Source organism: Aethalodelphis obliquidens, unplaced genomic scaffold (genome assembly GCF_003676395.1).
Source record: "Aethalodelphis obliquidens isolate GAN/ISIS:26980383/991018 unplaced genomic scaffold, ASM367639v1 scaffold95, whole genome shotgun sequence".
NCBI lineage: Eukaryota > Metazoa > Chordata > Mammalia > Artiodactyla > Delphinidae > Aethalodelphis > Aethalodelphis obliquidens.
Window position 1 is genome coordinate 3810338 of NW_020838039.1, and position 27047 is coordinate 3837384.

The 27047-nt window shown below is 36.1% G+C and overlaps 1 protein-coding gene across 10 annotated transcripts in view; it reads left to right on the plus strand.

Moving 5' to 3' along the window:
- The window catches only part of WDFY3 (WD repeat and FYVE domain containing 3), a 264038-nt gene that overhangs the window by 152416 nt on the left and 84575 nt on the right, over positions 1-27047 (plus strand). For all 10 annotated transcript variants that reach the window (XM_027095853.1, XM_027095860.1, XM_027095857.1 and 7 more), the window contains 13 exons: positions 59-159; positions 310-528; positions 4716-4897; positions 6751-6982; positions 8338-8498; positions 10391-10502; positions 12989-13179; positions 14301-14453; positions 18524-18597; positions 18681-18842; positions 20205-20299; positions 23306-23426; positions 23644-23861. In XM_027095853.1, coding sequence (XP_026951654.1) covers positions 59-159; positions 310-528; positions 4716-4897; positions 6751-6982; positions 8338-8498; positions 10391-10502; positions 12989-13179; positions 14301-14453; positions 18524-18597; positions 18681-18842; positions 20205-20299; positions 23306-23426; positions 23644-23861 — 2021 coding nt within the window. The remainder of the gene's footprint in view (positions 1-58; positions 160-309; positions 529-4715; positions 4898-6750; positions 6983-8337; positions 8499-10390; positions 10503-12988; positions 13180-14300; positions 14454-18523; positions 18598-18680; positions 18843-20204; positions 20300-23305; positions 23427-23643; positions 23862-27047) is intronic.

Genomic DNA, 27047 nt, shown 5'->3' on the forward strand with positions numbered 1-27047 from the left:
AGTAATAAGAGAAGAAAACAGTTGCTCTCTAATATGTGCATTTTCTTTTCTTTAACAGCTGCCTGTTTCTGCCCAGTTTGGCCCCTCATAATGCCCCTACAAACAATGCTGTCACAACAGGTCTTACTGATGGGGCCGTGGTCAGTGGCATTGGTTCCGGTAAATATTACTTTATCTGCTTATGAGATTTTTCTTTCCCCCAGTAGATTATATTTTATTTAGAGATTTTGCTTTTCTTGGCATCTTTTTAAAATATAAATATGAGTCAACACAAACTCTTTCATTGTTACTTTGCTATTTTCACTTTAGGTGAAAGATTCTTCCCTCCTCCATCTGGCTTAAGCTACTCCAGCTGGTTTTGCATTGAACATTTCAGTTCTCCTCCAAATAACCACCCTGTCAGACTTCTTACTATTGTTCGCCGAGCGAATTCTTCCGAGCAGCATTATGTGTGCCTTGCCATAGTTCTATCAGCAAAAGACCGATCGCTGATTGTCTCCACCAAAGAGGAACTACTCCAAAACTATGGTCAGTATCTGTCTTTTTCTTTTTGCTTCTTGTGACTATTAAAAGTAGCAAACTTCATTTTATTTTTTTTTTAATTTTGTTTTATACATCTTTATTGGAGTATAATTGCTTTACAATGGTGTGTTAGTTTCTGCTTTATAACGAAGTGAATCAGTTATACATATACATATGTTCCCATATCTCTTCCCTCTTGCATCTCCCTCCCTCCCACCCTCCCTATCCCACCCCTCCAGGCGGTCACAAAGCACCGAGCTAATCTCCCTGTGCTATGCGGTTGCTTCCCACTAGCTATCTACCTTATGTTTGGTAGTGTATATATGTCCATGCCTCTCTTTCGCTTTGTCACAGCTTACCCTTCCCCCTCCCCATATCCTCAAGTCCATTCTCTAGTAGGTCTGTGTCTTTATTCCTGTCTTACCCCTAGGTTCTTCATGACTTTTTTTTCCTTAAATTCCATATATATGTGTTAGCATATGGTATTTGTCTTTCTCTTTCTGACTTACTTCACTCTGTATGACAGACTCTAGGTCTATCCACCTCATTACAAAGAGCTTAATTTCGTTTCTTTTTATGGCTGAGCAAACTTCATTTTAATGGTTGGTTTTAAGGTCCAGCTGGTAATTCTTTTCTAATTTAAATTATTACAGAAAAGAACAGGTTGTATAAAATCTTGAATATTGTTTACCAGTGAAATTTTAAGGCACCTTCACTTTCAAAAGAGACTTAGATAGCAAACAGTGGAGAGAGTTCCTAAAATAAGGATTCATCTCTACTTGCCAGGAAATCACAGCTTTTGCTAGGAATGCAGGATGCTTGTTTAATATATTTTAGTAGGGATTTTCATTGGCTGTGAATTCTGCTTAACTAATGAATATTCATTGAGCACCTGCCTACCATATGTGCCACTCTGTGCTAGACACAATAACATTTTAATTACTTTATTCATCACTTACCTTCAAGACTTAATACAGTCCATTTAATAATCCTAATTCACTAATTCCCTCCAATGTGCCATAATGTTAATGTTACTATGCAATAGAACTTCAAACTCAAGGCATTCATGAATACCTTCCTAAATGATATGAGTAACATAAAATAGAAATCTCAGTTCACTGAATTTTCTTTGCTCCGAATATAAGCATTTGTGTATGTGTGTATATATATATATATATATATATATATATATATATATATATACCTCTTTTTTATCATCTGATTTTTGTCTTTTAACTGACTAAATAAAATAATAGCACATATTGCTTCCCCTGTGGTTGGTATTCACATATTAATTGAATATGAATGTTAGCTCCTCAGTTTGATTGTAAGGCTTTTTGTCTTACTTAGGATTCTTCATCACAATCAGCACAGAGTTAGGCATCAATACAGTAAGTGCTTTAAAATCCTAGTGGATACTTTATTTGCCCCTTCTGTGGCATTTGATCCTATTGATGTTTTCTTCCTAATTAAAACTATCTGCAGTCTTCAATTTGAGATACCCATTCCTTGTTCTTTCACTATTTCTCTGACCTCTCTTGCAATTTCTTTCAACAGCTTTCTCTTCCATCTTCCCCTTAAAATTAGTATTCTTCAAGCTCTTATGTTTAGTCTTTGTACTCAACCTGTTCTTCATGAGAAAACATCAATTTCTTTTAGCATTAGGTCTTTTTACCCTCAGGGACTCTGAAGTTAAAAAATTTTAGTATGTCTGTGTCCCAGGCTTTGTCCTCATATTTTCAACTGCATATTAAATATCTTAATATGAATAGTCCTCCTGAAAAACTTCAAACTGTAATATTTGTTCATAAAATCTGTATCTCCTTCTATTTTCCTGTCTTGGTAAATGACACCCTCACTAGCTGTTATCCCATCTAGAAACCTCAAGTCATCCTTGAAAATACCACCCCTTCTACTAAGTCTTACTTTATTATGCCTCCTTAACATTTCTTGAATCTTCCTTTCCTCCCTATGTCCACTGTCATAGCCTTTGTTTAATATTCTTTATCACTTATCTGGATTTCATAGATTTTAATTCTTTGTTTTGTTTTTGTCTGTCTACCTTACTAGAACTCTTAAGTTCCCACACACAATGTTACTATCTTTGTAATCTAGGCCCTGCCACCGAAAATAGTGCCTAGCATATATTAGGCCCACAAATATTATATAAAAGTATAAATGAATGAATGAGAAGAAGGAAAAATAAAGGAAGAAAAACACAGATGACTTGAAAGGGAAATAATGAGAAAAGTGAATAATAATGGAGAATTTGGAAAGAAGATAGAATTTAATGGAAAAGTTAGGATTAGATCTAGGGATATTTCAATAAAAAATGTTTTCTAACTATATCATTTTCACTAAATGTAATTTTCAAGACTACGATAGTCTATATATAACTAGAAATTATAGTAACATATACCTTAGTAATACAAACGATGCTACTATTACAAGCATCTGTCCTCTGAACAGCTATAGTCCATTAAGATGCCTAGGTAACTAAAAGCTGTCAGAAACCAGTTGGCTTACCAAATATCCTGACACACCACTGAATGCTGGGTATATCTTAGTTTAAGCCTGAGTCAGAATGTGAAGCCCTCAGAAAATTTTCATAAGTAATATCTTCTATAGTTCTCAAGAAGATTAAGTCTAATAACTGGGGAAGGGAGAGGGAACAGTTCTTGGTTTCACCCATAACCTTTTATCTTTTCATTCACATCCCTTGGTCCATAACACTAGACCTTTCAAAGCTATTTGACCCTGCTTTTTGCCTAGTTTATTCAAGTCTCTTCCTAATTAGGTCACCTATGGATAAGATGCTGTCTTTGTAGTGGTCTTAACTCATCAGTAGATGTATCTTCTGAATTGTCATTTAAAAATATAATCTTGGGGGACTTCCCTGGTGGCACAGTGGTTAAGAATCCACCTGCCAGTTCAGGGGACATGGGTTCGATCCCTGATCCAGGAAGATCCCACATGCCGCGGAGCAACTAAGCCCATGCACCACAACTACTGAGCCTGTGCTCTAGAACCCATGAGCCACAACTACTGAGCCCTTGTGCCACAACTACTGAAGCCCATGTGCCTAGAGCCCGTGCTTTGCAACAAGAGAAGCCACTGCAATGAGAAGCCCACACACCGCAACGAAGAGTAGCCCCCGCTCACCACTACTAGAGGAAGCCCGAGCACAGCAACGAAGACCCAATGCAGCCAAAAATTTATTAATTAATTTAAAAATAATAATAATCTTGACATTTCAGTATATGCAAATATTTTAAGATTCCAGAAGTAGAATATTTTTGTGATTCTTTCTTCAAATAATTTAAACTTTTAACTTTCAGTATATTATATGTGCTTGTACTGAAAACTGGTGGGTCTGCTTTAAGATACATGGTTAAGATTAGCTCTTTTTAAAAAATTTTTCTTGGGGTGGGGGAAGGAATTAATTTTTAACATCTGGATTTCTGCTGCTGTCCCACCTTCTCTTGAATTCTTATTAAAGATAAATTAATTTTTAACTATCTTGACATTAAGTTAATACTTAACCCATTATTTCCTGGCATGATTTGACAACATACAGGGTAGCAGAGACAAGCCAGATTAGAGTCAATAGTGATTGCAAATGTTAGCAAATCACCAGAGTTGTCAGGTAAAACAGGAAACTTGGACCAAAAAAATACCTTTCCACTCCATAAATCACCTCCTTACTACCAGCTATTGTTAGACAAGGGTCAGGGCGGTACAACCACAAACTAAAAGCAGATAGTTGCCCCCTTGTATCATTGAGAGCATAAAGTAAGAATAAAATTTTTGATTTTCTTTGTTGTTTGTCTAACCAGTGCTATAATCAAATTCATCTCAAACTAGGATTTTAAAAGACCTTTTATAACAGACCATGACAGGTAATAATCAACTAATCTCTTTTTGTTGTTGTCTATTGTAACTTTATTTTACTGTCTATTTTATTTATTTTTTATTTCATTAGTTATTATAACTTTATTTCATTATAACTATATGTATCTTGAACAGAACAAAGCACAATATATCCCAGGTTTTAGGTAGTTATTGAATGAATAGGGTATTTTCATTTACATCATCATCATATTATTTTAACATAGAGTCAAAGTCTAGATGTGAATAATTGTTAGAATGAGGATGATGTTAAGTTTTTAATTTCTTTCCCCTCTTCATTTTAGTTGATGATTTTAGTGAAGAATCCTCTTTTTATGAGATTCTGCCATGCTGCGCTCGCTTCCGCTGTGGAGAACTGATCATTGAGGGACAGTGGCATCATCTGGTTCTGGTGATGAGCAGAGGGATGCTGAAGAACAGCACTGCAGCCCTCTACATTGATGGACAGCTTGTTAGCACCGTGAAGGTGAGCGTACTTGTGCTTATAAATCTCAACCTGCTTTTATAAGACAGTTTAGGGGTGGGTGTGTTTGCCTGTATGTGTGTTTGCAGGGGTATTGTTTTAAATTGCTGTCTTAATTTTAAGTTGACCTTCAGTACCCATTTAAACAATATGTGAGAGTCATGTGGCTGGTTAATTCAAGTCACTTGATTAGAAAAGACTCGAAAGGAGGGGTTACAGGGTACTAAAGATGTTAGCGAATATGTCAGTGCTTGAGCCAGATTGTTAAGTGCTTTTTCACCAGAGAGAAACCAGTTGGATGGTTGGAAACCAGATGGATGCCTAAATTAAATAAATGATGAACACAGTATTTTGTCACTTCATTGTTATTACTGTATGCAGTCCAGTAGATTCTGTGCTCCTTTAGAGCTGGAACTGTTTTTATTCATCCTTGTTTTCAGATCACCCAGATTAGTCCCTGATAATAATAGTAATAAGGAGTTCCCTTATTGTTTGTTGAATAAATGAATGTATAAATATTACTCTAGATAGCTATACTAGAGTATTCAGAGGAGAGGCAACAGAATTAAAGCAACCAGTAAAGAATCAGAAGTTCTTTTTGTGAATCAGGATGAATGCTACTAGTTACTTTCTACCGAATTGAGCTAGCAAGCTCTTAAAATTCTTTAACTTCTAAAAGATGGTATCCATTTTTATAGTGATATCACTTAAAAGAAGCAGCAAAGGTCTACCTTTTGTGTGAATTGAAGTTTTAAAAGCAGTGAAATGGGCAGCCTTTTTGAATACATTTCCTTCCTTAATGATATTTTATTGTGACATTGTGTTTCAGTATGATAAACCCTAAAATGAACTCTGGGAATAGTCATTTATTTTCTTTGTATACAGGATTGTGTTTGAAATGGGCTTGTAGATTCTTTAGTAGGTTGCTCCTTCATTATTTTTAGTATCATTGAAAATAAAAATGTCCTCAACTTCTAGAATTGAGACGTAGGAGATTTATTATTAATATATTTACATCATCATCATTACTGTGCCTGTGAGAAGTCACAGTCCTGTGAAACCAACTTTACGTCAAACGTTGGTCTTCATACTCATACTATTAACATCACAAGGAGTTGTTCTTTGATATATGGAATAATAAATATGATCTGAAGCTAGGACAGTGTTATGACAAAACAATCTATGGGAATGTTACTCATTCTGTCAAGCGATGAAGGCTGCCTGTACCGCAAGAAGCAACTTGATTTCCTAACCTCTTACGCTCTAATTATCTATTTATTGTAATGAATTGAATGATAATTTAAGCATCTTGTCAATGTAATTTCAAATCTGAGAATATATTTTTCACTGAGATTAAACCGTGTGTGTATAAATTATAACATAGACTATTTTTCTAATACTTTTATAACCCTTCACGCATTATAAAACACTTTGCATGAATAATTTTATTTAACATACTCATACTGAAGGTATCATAACTAATTTCAAGACTGCCTGAATATCATAGTTGGAAAGCTGTTTTTATATCAACCTGAAAATTTCATAGCAGCATCGTTAATTTGGTATGCAAACCAACCAGATAGTAACAGAATCCCTATATTTGACTGTTGCCCTTTCTAGCGTTAGATAGTTTATCTGTATTAATCTGTATTACAGAGTTGGATTACAAATTTCCAACTTGCTGTTCGGGTTCTAGAATCTTGGCCTGCCCTTACGTTTCTCTGCTCAACAGCTTTTGTACATTCATAAAGTTGCATGGCCTTGGGATAATGAAAATATACACAAAAAGTGGTTATTTTCCTGGTGAAAGTGTTTTGGGGTTGAATTTCACACATTTGCTTTCATTTTCTTTACAGCTGCATTATGTTCACAGTACTCCCGGGGGCTCAGGCTCTGCCAATCCGCCGGTGGTTAGCACAGTCTATGCATACATTGGTACTCCACCCGCCCAACGCCAAATCGCTTCGTTGGTTTGGCGCTTGGGACCCACGCACTTTCTAGAAGAAGTTTTACCTCCTTCAAATGTTACTACCATTTATGAACTAGGACCAAATTATGTTGGAAGCTTTCAGGCCGTATGTATGCCATGTGAGTAACATATTCTTTGTTCATATAGTTGTATAAAACTTACCTCCTGTGGTATAGATGCATGAATAAGTGCATATGTGTAGATTAGGTTATACATTACATTTATCAAAAAAAGGGCCTTCTCCACTTTTCTTCAGCATGATACTATTGACCACTCACTCCTATTCAAAATGCTCTCCTCCACTGGTCATCCTATGCTTTCTTGTTTCTTGTCTTCATGCCTAGTCACTAGTTTTCCAGTTTCTCTTGTTGGCTTCAAGATGTGGGTATATACTTTCTAACAGTCTAACCCCAGCCTTCTTCTCTCTGTCATTTCTCCTATTACATGAAGCAGTTTAAAGTATATCTACTCTGGTTAAAGGAAAGAAAGATGGGTCTAGAAAATACACACGTGTATTCTTTAGGTTAGACCAGTTAACATCAATTTTCCTCGTGTCTTTATTCCTGCAGTCCACTCCTGTTATCCATTCTCCCAAAAGGAATTTAGAATCAGAGAGTTGATGTTAAGCTACAGTTCCTTTGTAGTACTCTTTCCAAATGATGTCTTCCATTCCCTTGTTCTCATTCTGCCAAAGTTCTCAGAAGAGTTGGGACAAATATGTTGTAAATGGTAATAATTTTATGGCTAAGTAATTTCTCTTTCACTCAGGTTCTTGATTCAGAGTGTCTGATAATAGCTAACACTGACTGAGCACTTAATGTGTGCTGAATAAGTTAATATGCATGAAGGACATAGCTACTCTGAGCCCTTCACAAGTATTTATTCATCACCTCAAAACACTGGGACTTAGGGGCTGTTGTTTGCATCCCCATTTTACAGATGAGGAAACTGAGGTACAGCGATGTACAGGTCACACAGCTTTTAAGTGATAAAGCAGAGGTTCAAACTTAAACCATCTCGCTTTAAAACTACTTTGCCATGTTGTCTGGAAGAATAAAGAGAGGCATATATGAGGGCTCTCATTGGGAAGGAGACCTAGTGCTACAAAGCTCATAGACATTCCACTCATTTTCATTCCCTTGTTCCTTGGAACCAAGGGGAAGTGTTTTGTGATTTGTTTGGTAACAGTTAAAACTCTTCCTCTTCCTTTACATTATGCTGTATATTAAGTATATTTGAAGAGTAAAACTTAGGATGTAAAGCTTTATGACTGGATGCTTTTCCTTATTTTCTAATTAAAGAAATAAATGAAGAGCTGGAAATTAAATAAAACAGTTTTTAAATTTAGCTCCCTTGTTCCACTTTAAAAGATTTTCAAGGCTACCCATTTAAAAATGATAATAAGAATTAAAAAGTTGTGTTAGGATCAGGAGAAAAACTGACGATTTTGAAAAGGATTATTCTTCTTTTGAAGGTAAAGATGCAAAATCCGAAGGTGTGGTCCCGTCTCCTGTGTCGTTAGTGCCAGAGGAAAAGGTGTCATTTGGCCTTTATGCACTGTCTGTGTCCGCCCTAACAGTGGCAAGAATCCGGAAAGTGTACAACAAGTTGGACAGCAAAGCCATCGCTAAACAGGTAAGCAGATTGATTCCCCAGTGGGCTGCTGCTGATTCTCACTGGAAAGATGTTGCAGAGCTTCCTTCTGGGCACCACACAAGTATGAGTGCTTGCTAAAAACAATGCCTTTCATACATTGTTTTGGTTTATTTGCCTTTGAATTTAAGCCAAAACATATTTAGATATATAGTTTAATTTGGAAGAGTGAGAATTCAAGTGCATAGTTTATATTAATTCTTATATTTTTATTGGCAGTTAAGAAATCGAACTTTAGGAAACTAAAGGCAACAATTGCTATTTTTAAGGCTGTAATTTTTTTCTGGATAACCTACTAAATGCCGGGCACCATTTTGTTCATGACAGAGCAGTAGATAAAGAGAAAATCCCTGCCTTTATTAAGGTTCTTACATTCTAGTGGAAGAGGCATACAATAATAGCTAAAGAAATAACCTGATCATAGAGTATGTTAGAAGATGAAGAGTGCTATGTGGAAAAATAAAGCAGGAAAGGTGAGAGAAAGGAGCTTACAGTTTTAAGTAGGATGGTCAGAGGAAGCCTCACTGAGAAGGTGAAATTGGAGCAGCCTTTGAAACAGATGAGGCAGCAAAGCATGAGAATATGGAGAATAAGATGCATGTATGGGCAGGTGGGGTTTGCATTCCAGAAATACAAGTGCTAAGGCCCTGAGGAAAGTGCATGCCTGCCACAGAGGCAGGTGTGGCTAAACAAAACAAGAGAAGGCCTGCGGGGTAGGTGAGGCAAAAGTAGAGTCACTTTTTCTGATATGGAGAAAACAATAGGAAGAGTAGTTGGGGGGTGGAGGAGGTACTGAGAATTAAGTTTTGCAAAAGTTTGAGAAACATATTAGACATCTTAGCGGGGGCCATCATTGGAAATATGAATCTGAGTTCAGGGGAGAGGTTCGAATGCCACGGGTGTTCATTAGGTGGTGGTAAGGCCACAAGACTAGGTACACTTACCAAAGAGGAGATGGAGATGGAGATGAGGAAAGGTTTACAGATGGAGACCTGGGATATTCCAGTGTGACAGCGTTGGGAAGATGATGAAGAACCAGCAGAAAAGACTATGGAGCCGGCAAGAATGGAGAAAAACTAGGAGAATCTGGTGTTGTAGAAGTCTTATTCACTGTGGCAGATGTGTTAGAGCAGTCAGAAAGATGAAGGCTGGCCATCGGGTTTAGGAAGGTGGAAGTCATCAGTGAGCTTGACAAGACGTTTTGGCTGATTAGAGGAGGCAAAGCTAAGGGGAAGGAAATCAAGAGGCTGGAAGGGAAAGGATTTGGGAATAGTAAGTATTGACAAGCTCTTTTGCAGAGGTTTGCCTGTGAAAATATATATATATATATATATATAAAATCTTCTAAGGAATATTAACTACATAAATTTATTCTACCGGTAACAACAGAATTAAGTCTATGCCTTATATTTGCTTTAAAAGCACACTGTGTATGTATGTGCAAAATTTAACATTTATTTTGTGTACAGGGCATGTTTTATCCATAAACTTTTGGATAATCTATGTGACATTTACTTGGCTATGGAGTAAGGCAAGTATTATATTCACTAATCAGAAATACTGTGAGGCAGCGAGTGATAAGAACCTTTAAACCACAACAGTCTCATTCAGAAGGACCCCTGAGGCTGTTTTCCAAGACCCCCTCACCATCTTTCTCTCAGTAGACTGTATTTAACTGAGTCTACTCAGGTACCTCTGAGTTTCCACACCTTTGGAAGTATTTGCACATTTTTTAAAAAATGAATACTCATGTTTTTAATATTCTGTTATGGAGAGAGAAAAGATATGTTCCCCATCATGTTCTTTTTTCTTTCCCAGTCAAAATGTTCAGACTGTTCCTGTATAGTTACATTTTTCCCTTTCCTATTCTTCAGTTAGGCATTTCCTCCCATGAGAATGCCACTCCTGTGAAGTTGATACACAACTCAGCAGGGCATCTTAATGGACCAGCACGGACAGTTGGGGCTACTCTGATTGGATACTTGGGTGAGTCAGATTGCCTTTGTCTTTCAGACTTATTTGCCTTCAAATCTGCGTTCACTTTCTTCACTTGAGTGTGGTGTTTTAAGTTCATATTCGATAGTGCTGACCTGTAATGTTCTTACAATATTTAGAGATTAATGTCAATCCCAAACTCCAGTCAACTTTAAAAATTATAATCTTTTATAAAATTCCATTAACTTTTCCCCTCTTTTGTCAACACTGATGAGCACTGACTGTATACGTCTACATAATTTCAAGGTAAAGATCACACTACACTTAGGGACAGATGTAAAGACTTGGAAATAAATGATGATTGCTATTGTTACATGGTTTGATGCTGCAGTGGTGACACTCATGGTGCTTTTTATTTGGAAATGAGCTAGAAATAGCTTCAGAATATGAGCACTGTGGATCCAACTATAATAAAAGTCAGAGCTGCAGAGCCTCTTACCCAATGTCTGCATACAAAGAATTGATTGTTTTGGTTAGGTAGAATTTTGAGGCATAACCCAATAATGCCATCTAAAATTCAGAGCTAGCAATTATGTATTTTAATGTACAAATCAGTACAGAATATTGGTTCCTTTTAAAATAAAAAGTGTTGTGCTGGTCAGCATCCTACATGTTTATCAGGTGATTATTATTGTCCCAGCAATGTGCACATCTCTTAACTTTGTTTTTCTTTTTTGGCTATGTTGCATTGATAAAAGTTTCCTTTATGCTAAGGCACATGGTAGTTTTTCTTTTTTCGATTCAGCAAATATTTAATGAGCACTGCTCTATGTCCTTTGCAAAAATACAGCAGCACTGTGGTATAGTAGAAAGAGCAGTGAATGAAGAGTTCAGAAATTTAGGTTCTAACCCCTGTTCTGTCACTGTGTGGATTTAAGCCAGACATTGAGCTCCATGGATGTCAATTTTCTTATCTACAAACTAGTAATACTGGCCCTAATTACCTTAGAAGGTAGCTTTCAAAATCCAGTGCCATAATATATGAAAGTACTGTGGATACTAGAGAGCACACAGAAATATAAAATGCATATTAGCTTTATTTTTTAAAAACTCAATCTTGATTGGTAGTCAAATGACATTCAATGTCTTTTTTAAAAAACAAGGTTAGGGGGCTTCCCTGGTGGCGCAACGGTTGAGAGTCCACCTGCCGATGCAGGGGACGCGGGTTCGTGACCCGGTCCGGGAAGATCCCACATGCCGCGGAGCGGCTAGGCCCGTGAGCCATGGCCGCTGAGCCTGCGCGTCCGGAGCCTGTGCTCCGCAATGAGAGAGGCAACAGCAGTGAGAGGTCTGCGTACCGCAAAAAAAAAAAAAAAAAAACAAGGTTAGGAATGTAGATGTGAATTTTTTTTTTAATTGACAAAGTTAGTTCCAGTACTGTGTTTCCACATATTTATGCTCTTCAGGGTCACTGATGTACTGTTACTCAGATTACATAACTAAGAGAAGCTTTGAGCAGTGGTCAGGAATGCGCTCTGTTTGGCTTTTCTATAGGGAATACTTCATCCTTGCCAGGGTGGCTTCTCCATCCCATTCCCCAATTCACAGAGATGAAGTGCTTTTGCTCTCCCCAAGTTTATTCTCCAGCAGTACCTAGTAAGGCATTCTCCCTTACTTCAGAAAAATATTCCCAAGGCCTCTGTACTTCTGAGTCTTTACATGCCCAAAGCTATAGAGTAGAAACACTTGTGCTTGCTCTCAAACCCGCTCTTCTCTATTCGCTCCTTTACTCCCAACTCTTCTCTGAAAGTATATATATCAGCATTTATTGCCTTCTCCCAAATTCTACCTTGAATTTTTTTTTTTTTTTTTGTGGTACGCAGGCCTCTCACTGTTGTGGCCTCTCCTGTTGCGGAGCACAGGTTCTGGACGCGCAGGCTCAGCGGCCATGGCTCACGGGCCCAGCCGTTCTGCGGCATGTGGGATCTTCCCGGACCGGGGCACGAACCCGTGTCTCCTGCATCGGCAGGCAGACTCTCAACCACTGCGCCACCAGGGAAGCCCTGAATTTTTTTTTTTTAGAATTTTTTTCTTTTGATGTTGGGTGTAGGTGTTTATTAATTAATTTATTTATTTGGCTGTGTTGGGTCGTATCTGTGCGAGGGCTTTCTCTAGTTGCAGCAAGCGGGGGCCACTCTTCATCACGGTGCGGAGGCCTCTCACTATCGCGGCCTCTCTTGTTGCGGAGCACAGGCTCCAGACGCGCAGGCTCAGTAGTTGTGACTCATGGGCCTAGTTGCTCCACGGCATGTGGGATCCTCCCAGACCAGGGCTCGAACCCATGTCCCCTGCATTAGCAGGCAAACTCTCAACCACTGCACCACCAGGGAAGCCCTAGAATTTTTATTTTAGGATAGAAGGGTATTTTGGTTTTAGGTATAATTTATAATAAATTAAATATTCCTTAAGATGATTTATTCAGTTCTTGTTTACAGTTGGGAATTTATTTTAATTATTTTTCACTGTCTTTTAATCAGGAGTAAGAACATTTGTTCCTAAGCCTGTTGCCACTACTTTGCAGTACATTGGTGGAGCTGCAGCCATCCTGGGCCTGGTGGCCATGGCTTCTGATGTGGAAGGGCTATATGCAGCAGTCAAAGCCCTGGTTTGTGTGGTCAAGAGTAACCCACTAGCCAGCAAAGAGATGGAAAGAATCAAGGGCTACCAGGTTTGTAACCATAAAGCTTGGTCTTCACTTTACTTTGCATTAAAAATCTTCTAATTTTCATTGTAGTTCATGTAGTTTCAAACTCTGGAAGAATAGTATTGTCCAAGTAAACTTTAGAAGTTGGTAGTTTTTATTAAAACTAACATATTTCGAGTGAGAATATAAGTTGTTAGTTTGGAGTTATTTTTTTCTGTGGAAACAGGAATTAAATTAAATAGGGTCGTATAACCACCTGCTCTAGAGACTGCCAAGTTGTTAATAGATCCAGAGTTCTCCTCGTTACCCTCGTCTCTCCCCTCCACACCCAGTCATCTTTTACTCGCCCCGCCCCCTTACTTACCTAGGGCATGTGAGAGCCACTGTGTGCCATTACTAGTCCTGAAAACGCATGTGGGATTAAAAAATATGTTGTGTTCATGTATTTACAATCTCTACTAGGTTTAGGCAGAAAGTTACTTATAAGAAGAGGAACAAGTATTTGGAGCAAGATTAAATTCCTCTAGTGTAGATGAAGTACAAATGCCTTCTTCTCTTAACTTTAGCCAGTAGTTCACTGGTAGTAGATAAGCTGTTTACTGTAGTGTTTTCTGTAGATTTAATTACCTAATTTGATTTTTTTTTTTTAATTTGATGTTTTGTTTTGCAAAACTTTCAAAATGATAATTGCAGCATTGTTTATCATGAAAAAATAGGAATAATCTAAACGTTCCAGTAGTATGAGAATGACTAATAATACTATAACCATCTCACATATCATTCAACCTTTTAAAATTATAATTATGGAAACTAGGTTGCAAAAGAAAAAAAATCCTTTGGATAAAATGTTATGTAGAGAACAAGAGTAAAAAATTGTATACACATGTTGGCAACAATTTAAATATTTCTGTGTGAATGGTTTATGTAAAAGTGGATATTTTAATAAGAGGATGATGGGATTACCCTGCTTTTCAGATTTTCTCTGATGTTGCGTTGTCATAGTAAAAATTTAGAAACCAGCATAGAAGTCTCAGGAATTGCTTTACTTAGTGTTCTCCAATGTGTGTTTGTGTGTGTGTATGTGTGTGTGCGTATATGTGTATATGATGATTGACCGACAGGCATTTGGTGTTGCTTTCTTTTAGTTGCTGGCAATGCTGCTTAAGAAGAAACGTTCCCTTCTTAACAGCCACATTCTCCATCTAACTTTTTCCTTGGTGGGAACTGTTGACAGTGGACACGAGACCTCCATTATTCCAAATTCAACTGCTTTCCAGGATCTACTTTGTGATTTTGAAGTATGTATATAAACACTAACTGGTAATATATAATCAAGGAACTGATTTCTTATTCTGTATATTGATAGAGTTAACTATTGAACAGTTTTGTCTCTAAGATGTGTTTATGTTCTAAAATTTTATGATGCTCATGTTAATGTAAAATATACAAAGTAAGGTAGTGATTGGGTTCCTTCTTCCCAAAGATATTCCATTTTACAAGTAGTACAGAAGTGAAATGGTGCAATGCATATGCCTAACTATAGCCAGTTTGCTGTTGCCACTGGCATTACAGTAGAGGCAAACATATTTTCACCAAAAAATTTTGATAGTAACTTTTCCTCAATAAATAGGAGCTAGATCTGAAATTTTGGTTACTAGTAGCTGTATAGGAATATATTCTTTTCGCCAAAATAGCAAAATTTTTATTTCTACTGTCTTATTACCATAACAGCTTCCACTCTGTCCTCTCAAGGCATCACTTAATCTTGCATATCCTTTCTCCATTTCATTTCTTGTTCACAGCACTTTGCATACTCATCACTGTATAAAATCTCCCCCTGTGAGGCTGAAGGCTTTATGAATGCAGAGATCATGTCTATCTTCATCTTTGTATCCCTACCACCCAGAATGGTGCCTAGCACTTGGTGTTTGCTGTGATGTCTGGCCCTCACTCTTCTTCTTTGTAACTCTTATAAGCTCGATCTTGTCAGTTATTTTAAATCTCCAATAAACAGACTATGTGCCCGAATTGCTTTTCTGAAACTTTATTTGAAAGCTTATTAGCAGCCCTCTTCTAAATAAAAATCCATGGCATCTACTCAGTTCTCAGTACCCCTAGCTCTCAGCAGCATCTGATGCAGTCCATTTCCCTCTTCTTGCATCTCCTAGTTCTTTCACTAGCTTTTAGGCATCACTCTCCTGGTTCATATATCTTGCTCACTACTTTCCCCATAATTTTCTGGTTATAGACTTTTCATTACTTTGTATAAAAGTGTCCACCTTTGCTGCTTTATCCTTTCCTTTATTTGTTGTTTTCTTTCCTTTAGATTCTCACCCAGTCCCACAGCCTCATTTCTACAGAGGTGACTCACAAACCTAAATCTTTAGCTTGATATCTGAACTCCAGGCTTATTTCTAACTTCTTCCTCAACATTTCCATTTTTATATCCCAGCAACACCTACGCCGAACTTAACATCCTTCCCCAAGTTAGAGCTTCCTTTTAACTTCTGTTTCTATTAATAGCACCACCATTCCCCCATTCACTGAGGCTTGAAGTTGAAAAATCAGCTTCCTCCTTCCTCACTGTTTATAAACAGCCCATATTAAGTCATATAGATTCTGCTTCCACATTTCATGTAGTCTGTGTTTTCTCTTTCTCCTGCTACATCCTAATCCAAGCCCTAATCAATTCTATTCTTACTAAAATAATGATCAGTTCTTTCTCCCTTTCCTCAATCTACCTTATATTTTTTTAACCTCATTCTTTCTGAGATATAATCATATAACTTATTAAAAAACTTGCAGTGCTTTTTCTTTCCTACACAATAAAATACACATTTCTCAGCCTGATATGCAAAGTTCTGATACACAGACCTCTCATTCTGTTAGAAAATAATTATTGAATATGTTTGAGCCAAGCACTGTATTAGGTGCTAAGGATGTGAAAATAAAAGGTAGAGTCCATGCCTCAAGGCATTTAGTGCATTAGAAGAGAAAAGCAAATAGACAATAAAAATTTTGTGAAAGCACAGAGGTAAAGGTATGCAGAGAGGATTATGAGAGTACTAAGGGACCTACTTAATAAGCCTAGCTTTGTATACATGTGGTAATTGACACATTATCTTTAGTTTCAGATTTCTGACTGAAATTCAGTATATAAACATCAGAAATTTAGTTGCTTGACAAATTTTGGCTTCATTTTATAGTACTCTGCTCCCTTTGTGGCTTCATATGGCATTCCTAATAACCCCAAACTGTAGTGGTCAATAAATACTTAATTTACCCTATTTTTAGAACAGCTCTTTGACAATATAAGTAAAATAATTGTAATAGCATCCAAGCATTTTCTTTTTTAATGGTTGTTCTAGAATTTGCAATATACATGTGTAACAATTCAGTCTGTCTTCAAAGTACATTATACCACTTCACCTATAGTGTAAAAACCTTGCGATGGTACCCTTCCATTTCTCCCTTCCTGTCCTTTGTGCCATTGTTGTCATACATTTTACTTCTATATGTTTATAATCCCCAGAATATTTGTATTATTTTTGCTTTAAATAGTCGATTATCTTTTAAAGGCATTAAAAAATTTTTATAGTTGCCCACATAGTATATGCAGCAAACAGTATTTATGGCATTTTTTATTCCTTTGTGTAGATCCAGACTTCCATCTTGTAATGGAATGATATGTCTGCCTGAAAAACTTGCTGTAACATTTCTTGTAGTGCATGTTTACTGGTGATAAATTGTCCCATCTGAATAAGTATTTTTCCTTCTTTTTTGAAGGATATTTTTGCATAGAATAGAATTCTAGTTGATGATTTTTATTCTTTTCATACTTTAAAATTGTCAGTTATTCCCTTGTCTTTATGTTTCTTCTGCCTGGGCTTTGTTGACTTTTTTAAGTTGGTGAGTTTCTCATTTTTATCAAATGGGAAATTTTTTAGCCATCATTTCTTCAGCTGTTTTCCCTGGTCGACACCCGCACCCCTCCAGCGCCACCACTCACACACACCTTTTTTTGGACTGCAGTTAACATGTATCTTAGGTTCCTGGCTGTTGTCCCACAAGTCACTAATACTCTGTCTAGTCATTTATTTTCAGTATTTTTTTCTCATGCTTCATTTTGAATAGTTTCTGTTGTTATGTCTTTGAGTTTACCGAACATTTTTCCTGCAGTGTCTAATCCTCTGTTAGTCCCATCCAGTATGTTTTTCTTTTTTTTGTTTGTTTGTTTTTCTGCGGTACGCGGGCCTCTCACTGTTGTGGCCTCTCCCGTTGCGGAGCACAGGCTCCGGATGCGCAGGCTCAGCAGCCATGGCTCATGGGCCCAGCCACTCCGCGGCATGTGGGATCTTCCCGGACCGGGTCACGAACCCGTGTCCCCTGCATCAGCAGGCGGACTCTCAACCACTGCGCCACCAGGGAAGCCCCTGTTTTTCATTTTGAATATTTTATTTCTCATCTGTAGAAGTTCATTTTGGATCTTGGTTATCTTCTATATCTCTCCTCATCATTTTCATATTTTTTGTTACATTCTTTAGCTTATGGAGCATATTTAATAGCTTTTTAAAGATCTCAATAATTCTATCATCTCTGTCATTTCTGGGCCTATTTATAATGATTGGGTTTTTTTCTCCTACTTATGGCTCATATTTTCCCTTTTTTTTTGCATTCTTGGGAACTTGATTGGATGCTGAATTTTACATTGTTGAATGCTAAATTTTGTTTTATTATTTTAAAGAGTATTAAACTTTGCTCTAGTATTGCAGTTATCTTGATTCTTTTGAGGCATGCTTTTAAGCTTTGTTAGGGTGGACTTTGATTAATCTTTAGTGGTAATTTAGCCCCCCTACTAAGGTATTACACTTCTGAGACCTCTACCCAACCTTCCCATGTATTTTGAAGTCTCTATACTGGTTGGTGGGAGTGCAAAGTAGTTTCAGCCCTTTGTGAGTTTTAGGAATTGTTTGCTGTGCCAGTTTGCAGTGGTTATTTCCAGTTTTGGACCCACACAAGATTCCTGTCATTCAGTTTTTGTATTCCGTATTCATTCTATTCAGTATATTGTATTCAGTATTCACTAATAGTATTCAGTCATTGATTCCAGAGAAATTTTCTATAGATCTTGCCTTTCTAGTTGTTTACTCTAGGAGGGTAATTTCCACAGCAATTATCTCTTTATGAACAGAACCAGAAGTCCTATATACAGGCAGTTTTAAAGGGCTACAATAAATAAAAACTAATGAAGTGGTTATATTCAATTAATTAAGTGAAATAAGTTATATGTGCTGCATTTGCGCTTATTGGATTGGAACTTGGGGTATTTTTAACCCTAAATATACCACTGGTCTTTATTTTATTATAGGTCTGGCTCCATGCACCGTATGAACTTCATCTTTCCTTATTTGAACACTTCATTGAATTGCTCACAGAGTCCAGGTATTAGTTGATACCTAAATTGTTAGCTGTTCAGGTATAGAAGAGATACTAGTACAGTGTATAAAATCTTCCTTCTCTTATAGTGAAGCTTCAAAGAATGCCAAGTTAATGAGGGAATTCCAGCTAATCCCAAAGCTACTACTGACTCTTCGAGATATGTCTTTATCCCAGCCTACAATTGCTGCTATTAGTAATGTGCTGAGCTTCTTACTGCAAGGTTTTCCCAACAGCAATGATCTGCTCAGGTAGTGAAAACTTCTGTATTTGTTTGTTTGTTAACTAAAAGTACCAACGAGGTTAAGATGATTGAGATGAACATAATTGGTTCCTATGCCTAGGTAACACGTGTAAAAGTAATACTATTCAAGATATTTGTAAGACGTGGAAAACATGAATGTATCTTGCAAAGCCAGTTGTTGTCACTAGCGAATAATAGAATTCTGGTGAGAAAAGTTGTTAAAATTAGCCCAGTGAGGCTGATTGTCCTGGACATAAAAACGTTCAGTGTAGGAATTCTTGGTCCACAGCCCTCTTCCCCAAGCCTTGCTACTTCTCAAATGTACGTGCAGAAGCACATATACACATGCACGTACACCCAAAGTGGACATGCCATGTCTTTTGTATTTGTTCTCTATCACCCAAACTGATGGTGGTATTTTATTGTTGTATATTCAGGCCTTTTATATGAGTATTATTTTGCTGCCAGTGTGAAATATGGCTTAAGACATATTTATGGAGTGTATGTAGAACTGTTCTAATAGGCACATGATAATTCTCATCTTGACTGAAAATGGAAGGAAAAAAACTACCTAAGATATTTTCCAAGTAGATAACTGCTTAAATTAGACTTAATCACTGCTTGTCATGTAATTGCTCAGGTATTACAGGTGAAATCACACATTATTGCTAGAGTATTCCCAGTAAACTAATCTCTAATTGATGTAGCACATAAATCACTCATTTTATATACAGTTATCTTGAAAGCATTTTTTTTTAACTTGGTGACAGATTTAAAACTGGAGTTTAAAAATTATTTTGGAGCTTGTCATTATTATTAACAATATTTATTTAGGTCTTATCCTGGTGTTATGATGATCACTTTGCTGAAATTATCACTGAAACCTATCAAGGCTTTTATTTTTCTCTGCATTACAAATTAAGAAATTAAATCCCAGAGAGGTTAAGCTACTTGCCCCAAGTAACATGATTAAAAACTGATAGAGCTAGGATTTTGATCTTACCTGTGTTTCCAAAACCCAAGTACTTGACTACTAGGCTACAGTAGATCCATATAAATAATGTTAGGACATTTTAATTTGGATCATACCATTTGGTTTTTGAAATTTAGATTAGTGCATTAAAGGACTCATACTTCTGATGAAGTGTATTTTTCCCTATACGTATTTTAAAACATTATAACATATAATGTTAATTGCAACAGTTCGAGGGGAAGCAAATGAAATACAATCATGTGAGGTCTGTAAAAGATTAGTTAAAATAAGAAGTACTATTTTGGTTTCCATTTCTTTGCTTTTTGTTTCTTAGTATTGTTTGTTTCAGAGAGAGAAAAAATAAAATCTATAACCTCTTTTTTCTTGTATTTAAAGGTTTGGCCAGTTTATTTCTTCTACTTTACCAACCTTCGCAGTTTGTGAGAAATTTGTAGTTATGGAAATAAACCATGAAGAGAAGCCTGACACTGGTGAGTCAGTTCTGGAGCTTGGAACCTAATTACTATACCCTGTTTTCTTCTGACACAAGTTAGACCTGAATTATATGTGACACTGTTATATTACTTTTCTCCTTACATTACTTTTTTTGGTCTTTCACAGATGTATTTGTCTTAGACCAAGGCTCTACAATATGCAGAAGTACAGAATTACCTACAAATTGAATAGGGTGTGAATTTACTTTAAAAATAAAATCTTTCTTATTTTTACAGGATTTATAGCAATGTTCCTTTAAATAATAAACTCTTCCAGTTAATTTTTGAACATTTTTTTTTAATTTATGTAAAACTCTTCAGAAACATCGATTCTTGCTAAAGTGAATTGTATCTATATTGCGGTTATTTTTATTTCCCTGTTAAATATTTAATAGTCATTGAGGGAAAGAACATTTTACTAGACTCACTTTATGTAAGTGTAGAATAAAATTTTCTTAAGTTGTAGTTCCTGGGCCCATGACAACCACTTTTTTTTTTGAAAAAAAAACTTTCCTCCCTTGAAGCATATTTTTCTCTTGTTAGAATGTATTTTTCCAGTTGTGTATTCTAGAGCAGGAGATTTGCTTGGAAAACATCAAAAGGACCTTTAGATTAACCTGTAATTAAATTCACAATATTTTATATTTGTTCAGCATTATTTACATTATTATCCTGTTACATTATTCCCAAATTATGTCACATAAATGATTTCCTTTAAAACTCTTATGACCCTATCCATCTGGGAGTTCTCTTCCACGTTGGCTATATCAATCAGAGCACAGCCTCTCTGGTGCTTCATGAATAAGAAGAGAAAGTGGTGTAATTATGTTTTTCAAAGGTGAAACAGAGATTTGAGAGGCTGACTTCAACTAATCATAGAGCAGAATATAAGGCCAGTAACCACTTACTTCCTACCATTTGGAAGAATGTTGATATTTCTTTGGTGAAGCAAATTAGCAGTGGGTGAGAAGCATATAGATCAAATCAATGGATAACACTTATTTAGTGCTTAATATTTGCCAGGCACTGTTAAGTGCTCTATATAATCTTATAACAATCCTATGAAATTGGTCCTGTTGTTATCACAGTTTTACAAAAAGTGAGGACACTGAGGCCCAGAAGGTTTAAGAGAAACTTACCTGAGATCATACTACTGCATTTGAACTCAGGTAGTCCAACATTCTAAGCCATCCTGAATACTAACATTCTAAACCACTGCACTATTCTACCTTATACAAAGATTATTTCTAAGTTCTGAATTAATATAAGCCAAGTAAATAGGAATTAAAAAGGGAAGTCCTGGGACTTTCCTAGCAGTCCAGTGGTTAACACTCCACACTTCCACTGCAGGGGGATCGGGTTCGATCCCTGGTCAGGGAACTAAGATCCTACATGCTGTGCCATGCGGCCAAAAAAAAAAGGGAAAGTCCTTTTAAAATCTTTGGAACTGTATAACATGTTTATTTCAAGTATAAAAAAAAAAGATATGGGAAAAATATTTCTCTAGTCTCCATATTTCTTGCTGGCCATTGAATTCAATAACTACAACTAGTGCTGTAAACTTTTTTTGACAAGAGCACAGTAGCAGGGATGTATAAATTAGGAAAATTTTCTCTTGATCTGCCAAGTTGATTAGACTAGTCTCCTCATCAATTTATTGCCATTTGAAAGAATAGAGAAAGTCAGGAGCATATTGCTGGTCTTGTTAGTATATGACCTTGATTGTTTAATTGTGTGGACTGGACCGTCTTCAGTGTAAAAGGATGTTCCAAAAAATTAAAACCATAATTTTTTCTTTCATGTAGCTTACATAGTCTTCAGGATACACCTGCCAAAAAAATGGCTTGAATAATGGTGAACGGTGATATAATAATTAATGCAAAATAAAATAAATTGCATGAAAGCACAGTGCAATGTGGAGTAAAGCATCAGTTCGAATGGAAAGAAGTTAACCTGGAAATTTCTTTCAGAGTTAATTGTTTTAAACTGTATTTGAAAATTAGCGGGACATAACTGACAGTGAAAAAAATAGGCATAAAAACTAAGGAGAATTCTTAATTTCTATGTGGATTGTCATTTTATTGAAAGGAAGTAATTCATTTGTCAATTTAGGTTGTCCATTCCATTTGTCACAAGGCAATTTGTAAATTACCAGTCCTATGCCTGTTAGCCTGGGAGGGAATCTTGAGTTCCCCTTGGTAAGCTTAAAGCACCCTTCTCAATGATTAAGGCACTAAGTTAGCATTTTAAAAGATACTATTTAAAAGTAAAAATAGTCCCTTGCCCAAACAAGTAAAAGCATATAACCATGGTCATTAAACTTTAGCCTGAGCTTCAATTATAGAATAAAGGAAAGAAAGCATGTGGATTGTGACTTACTAACCCCGAGCTCTTAGTGGCAGAGCTGGGCCTGCAACACTAGGCCATTGATCCCAGTCCCTTGTGCTTCCAGTACTATCCATTGAGAACCGTAAGCTTTATGTCTTCCTTCCTTTCTTCCCCAAGTTCTCCTGTGCATTTGTGTGCCTTTCCCTCTTGTCTGTGCTATTTAATTCTCACTTTACTTTATGTATTATAATTATTGAATAATTTATGCTTCCTCTTTTCATTTTTAAATCTGGAAATTTTAACCATTTAAGTCCTTCAAAAAGACTAGAAATTAAGGGTTTGCATTGTTATTTTTGTTCGTGTGATCCTCGTTTGATTACTTTACCCCTGTTGGTAGGAGAAGGGAATATTAATATAAAAAAGGGTTCACAGTCTTTATTATCACTTGTTTAGATAATTTCATAAGTAAATGAACAGTTTTCAGGATTCTAAAGAAAAATGTTGGACCCTTTTTCTTGTTCACTTGAGTGGAAAGTACTCCTAGAGAAAATGTTTTCTGAAAGGTGTGTTTCAGTGAGATTTCCTTGTTGGATATTTTATCCTAGTTTATCAGCTAGGGCAATTTTATCCTAGTTTATCAGCTAGGGCAATTTAATGTATTTATTTTCATTGTAGGAACTGAAGAAGAGTTTGGAGGTCTTGTATCTGCCAATCTTATACTTTTGAGGAACAGACTTCTAGATATCTTACTAAAACTGGTTTACACATCTAAAGAAAAGACAAGCATTAATTTGCAGTAAGTAAAATCTTTTGAGCATTGATGGTAATAGTTGCTACTACTAGTTAATTCATGGTAGACAAAAGAAAGATTTGCCACTGACTTTTAATAGATTTTTTTTAAACCCTGAAATTTATTGTATCTCAAGAATGAAACTAGTCTTATTTTTTTTAATTTGAAATCATAATCCTTTAAATTAATGTTTGTTTTGTTTAATCCATCTATCTTTGAATAGAGCTTGCGAAGAGCTGGTCAGGACGCTGGGTTTTGACTGGATTATGATGTTTATGGAAGAACACTTGCATTCCACCACAGTTACGGCAGCCATGAGGATTCTTGTCGTCCTACTGAGTAATCAGTCTATTCTCATCAAGTTCAAGGAAGGACTCAGTGGTGGAGGGTGGCTGGAACAGACAGATTCCGTCTTAACCAATAAGATCGGGACTGTATTAGGTATGGGACTTTTACAGTCGGCTGCTTTGAAATAAGCTGTTTTGTGTTTTGTTTTTAAATCTTATATAAGCTTATACTCTTCAGTTTGTCTAACAACCATTGAGTCATGAATTTTGATTAATGATAGAGTAAAAAGAATAAAAAGTTTCAAATTTGGCTTTTTTAATTGCAAATCAAACTGAAGTCAGAGACAGGATATTAAGATGTGAAAACTCAAGTAAATTTCTTATGATTTCTTTTTGTTGTATAGTCCTCTTTCTGATCTATAAATAATTTGCAAATTATCAGAACTGAATTAATAATAATATTTTGAGCATCTATTCTGTACCAGTTACAAACACTTTTCCGTTTCACAATAACTTATTTCATTTTCACAGTAACACTATGATATATAAATACCCATTTTACAGATGAGAAAGTCAAGGCATAGGGGTGAAGTCACTTGTCAGGTAAGAAGTGTCAAAATCTGAATCCAGGGCTTCCCTGGTGGCGCAGTGGTTGAGAGTCCGCCTGCCGATGCAGGGGACACGGGTTCGTTCCCCGATCCGGGAAGATCCCACATGCTCCGGAGCGGCTGGGCCCATGAGCCATGGCCGCTGAGCCTGCGCGTCCGGAGCCTGTGCTCCGCAACAGGAGAGGCCACAACAGTGAGAGGCCCGTGTACCTCAAAAAAAAAAAAAAAAAAAATCTGAATCCAGGTCGCTCAATCCAAAACCCATGCTTTTAATAGTTATGTTATATTGCCACACAAATATTTAAGCTCATTGAAGTTTCAGCCAAAGCTCCTTATTCTCTGCTTACTGGTTCTATGCTGTTTTCAACACGGAACTGAGCATTTAAACAATATTAGAAAATTACAGTTTCCTGTGTTAGATTTATTTGAACTGGTATATATTTCTGTTCATATTAATGATCTTATTTTGGAAAATATATATTTAAGATAATGTTTTTATTGAAAATTATAGTCATTCAGTTCTTAAAGTATTTAAAAAATATATTTGTCTTTATAACATTACAGTTTAAAATCATATATAATTGTATTCTGCAATAAGCATTAAGAATAACTATTTACCCTGTCAGGTGGAAAAATTAGGTATCAGAATTTAATATGGAATTTATCTGTTAAAAAAAAAATGTTCAAGTATCAATACCTAGGTGCAACCTGCACTACTTTGTCAAATGTTAAAGCAAATGGTAGGAAGATAGAGCTTACACCATAGGATTATTTTATTGTTATTTCACATGTGAAAAACGTCTCAAGGAACTTTGTGATGAAGAAAGAAATTCACTGTGAAATGATTTCTCAAGAAAATTGTCTGCTTTAAAATATGCATTTTAGGGCTTCCCTGGTGGCACAGTGGTTGAGAGTCTGTCTGCCTGCCAATGCAGGGGACACGAGTTCGTGCCCCGGTCCGGGAAGATCCCACATGCCGCGGAGCGGCTGGACCTGTGAGCCATGGCCGCTGAGCCTGCGCATCCGGAGCCTGTGCTCTGCAACGGGAGAGGCCACAACAGTGAGAGGCCCGCGTACCGCAAAAAAAAAAAAAAAAAAAAATGCATTTTAAATTATTATCATTATAGAGACTTTATGATCTGAAAAATAGATTGCTGTTTTGCATTGACTCTGGGAGAAAGATATAGCCAACAAGTGTCATAAACAGTTTCGTAGCAAGAAATTTAGCTTTTTGACCTTAATAGTAGCTAGTAGCTACTAAGAGAATAAACAGTGAAAGGCACAATTCAGTGTGAGTTCAGAGAATGTAAGAGTTTTAAATGCTAATTGACAGCACTGCTTCTCACTGAAGGCCAAAATAATACCTAAGTTTCACCTAGGACTTTGCAGTTTGCAAAATTATTTAACATATGTCATCTCACTTGCCTTCAGGATTCCAGATACGGGTGTATGTACTTTATGGTATATAAGTTATATATTATAGGAAATAAACCTAATGAGTATACATTAAGAATTAATTTCTCTCTAATTAGGAAAATAATACTGTTAAATACATAAGCTTCCTGTGTCAGACAGTAATATGTCTGAGTATCTGTCTTCTGACAGTCAGTTCTGTCCTTTTTTCTGTCCTACATCACTTCAGTAATATCAGGAAAAGGTGCTTTTAACTTATCTGACCTACCTGACTTCATGTCTTAGAATTTATTTGTGCTTCATTGATACCTGCTTGTATATTGCATATGCTGCTTTGGTTCTAAAAGAGAAATCTAGGTATTTAAGTTTAATTTAAATTTGATTAAATTTAATATAACTTTCCCTGAATATCTGATACATACATACTTGTGTATATATACGGATATATATATAGATATATCATCTCATTTGATTCTGTTTCTCTTTGATATGATGAACAACCTAAAGTTTTTGAATATTTTATTCATATTTCTTAGTTTTTTGTCAGATTTTTCTTTATAAAAATACCTTCCATGTAGCTGTAACTTGAATCTAAATGAATGCTTAATTGCTAATAACATATTAGATATTCTTTAATATCAATTATGGGGTGGAAATAGAGTGTGAAAATTTGGAAAGGAAAATTAATGCTAGTATTGGTTTTCATTTAGGACATATAATTTGATCAAAATTTCTTTTCCTACTTAATGTATAAAATACCACTTTATGTTTTTTGATTTCTTAAGGCTCAGACTTTTTTATATTCATGATTTCATTTAGAATTTACTACAAACAAAAATCACCCAGCATCCTAATGCAGCCAGTTTTTCAGAAATGTGACAATGTCATTGAGAAGGCCAACGGAGACAGTTTAGCTTTACAGGCTTCAAGTCCTGGTGCCACCACTCATTAACTTTATGACTTAGAACAAATCGCATATTTTCTACATTATAAAAAGGATAATAGCAGTTTCTTACATGTCCATTGTCTAAGAAATGAGATGATACATGAAAGAGGTTGGTAATTTGCTGTCCAATTTTTTGTTAATTAGAAGAGCATGCTTTAGAAGATTAATTCATATCACACTGAGCAATTGATTTGGATGAACTGTTTAAAAAGCCACCTAGATACAAATTTCTCTTTCATTATTTTAAGTAGTAACAAGTATGTGCTTACTTCATCATAGAAAAAAGAACTTGGAAAAAAATGTGAATATTCATTTGAAATAAAAATTGTTTCAGAGTAAAAGTCAATCTTTCATCTTGCTGTTTGCAGAAGTT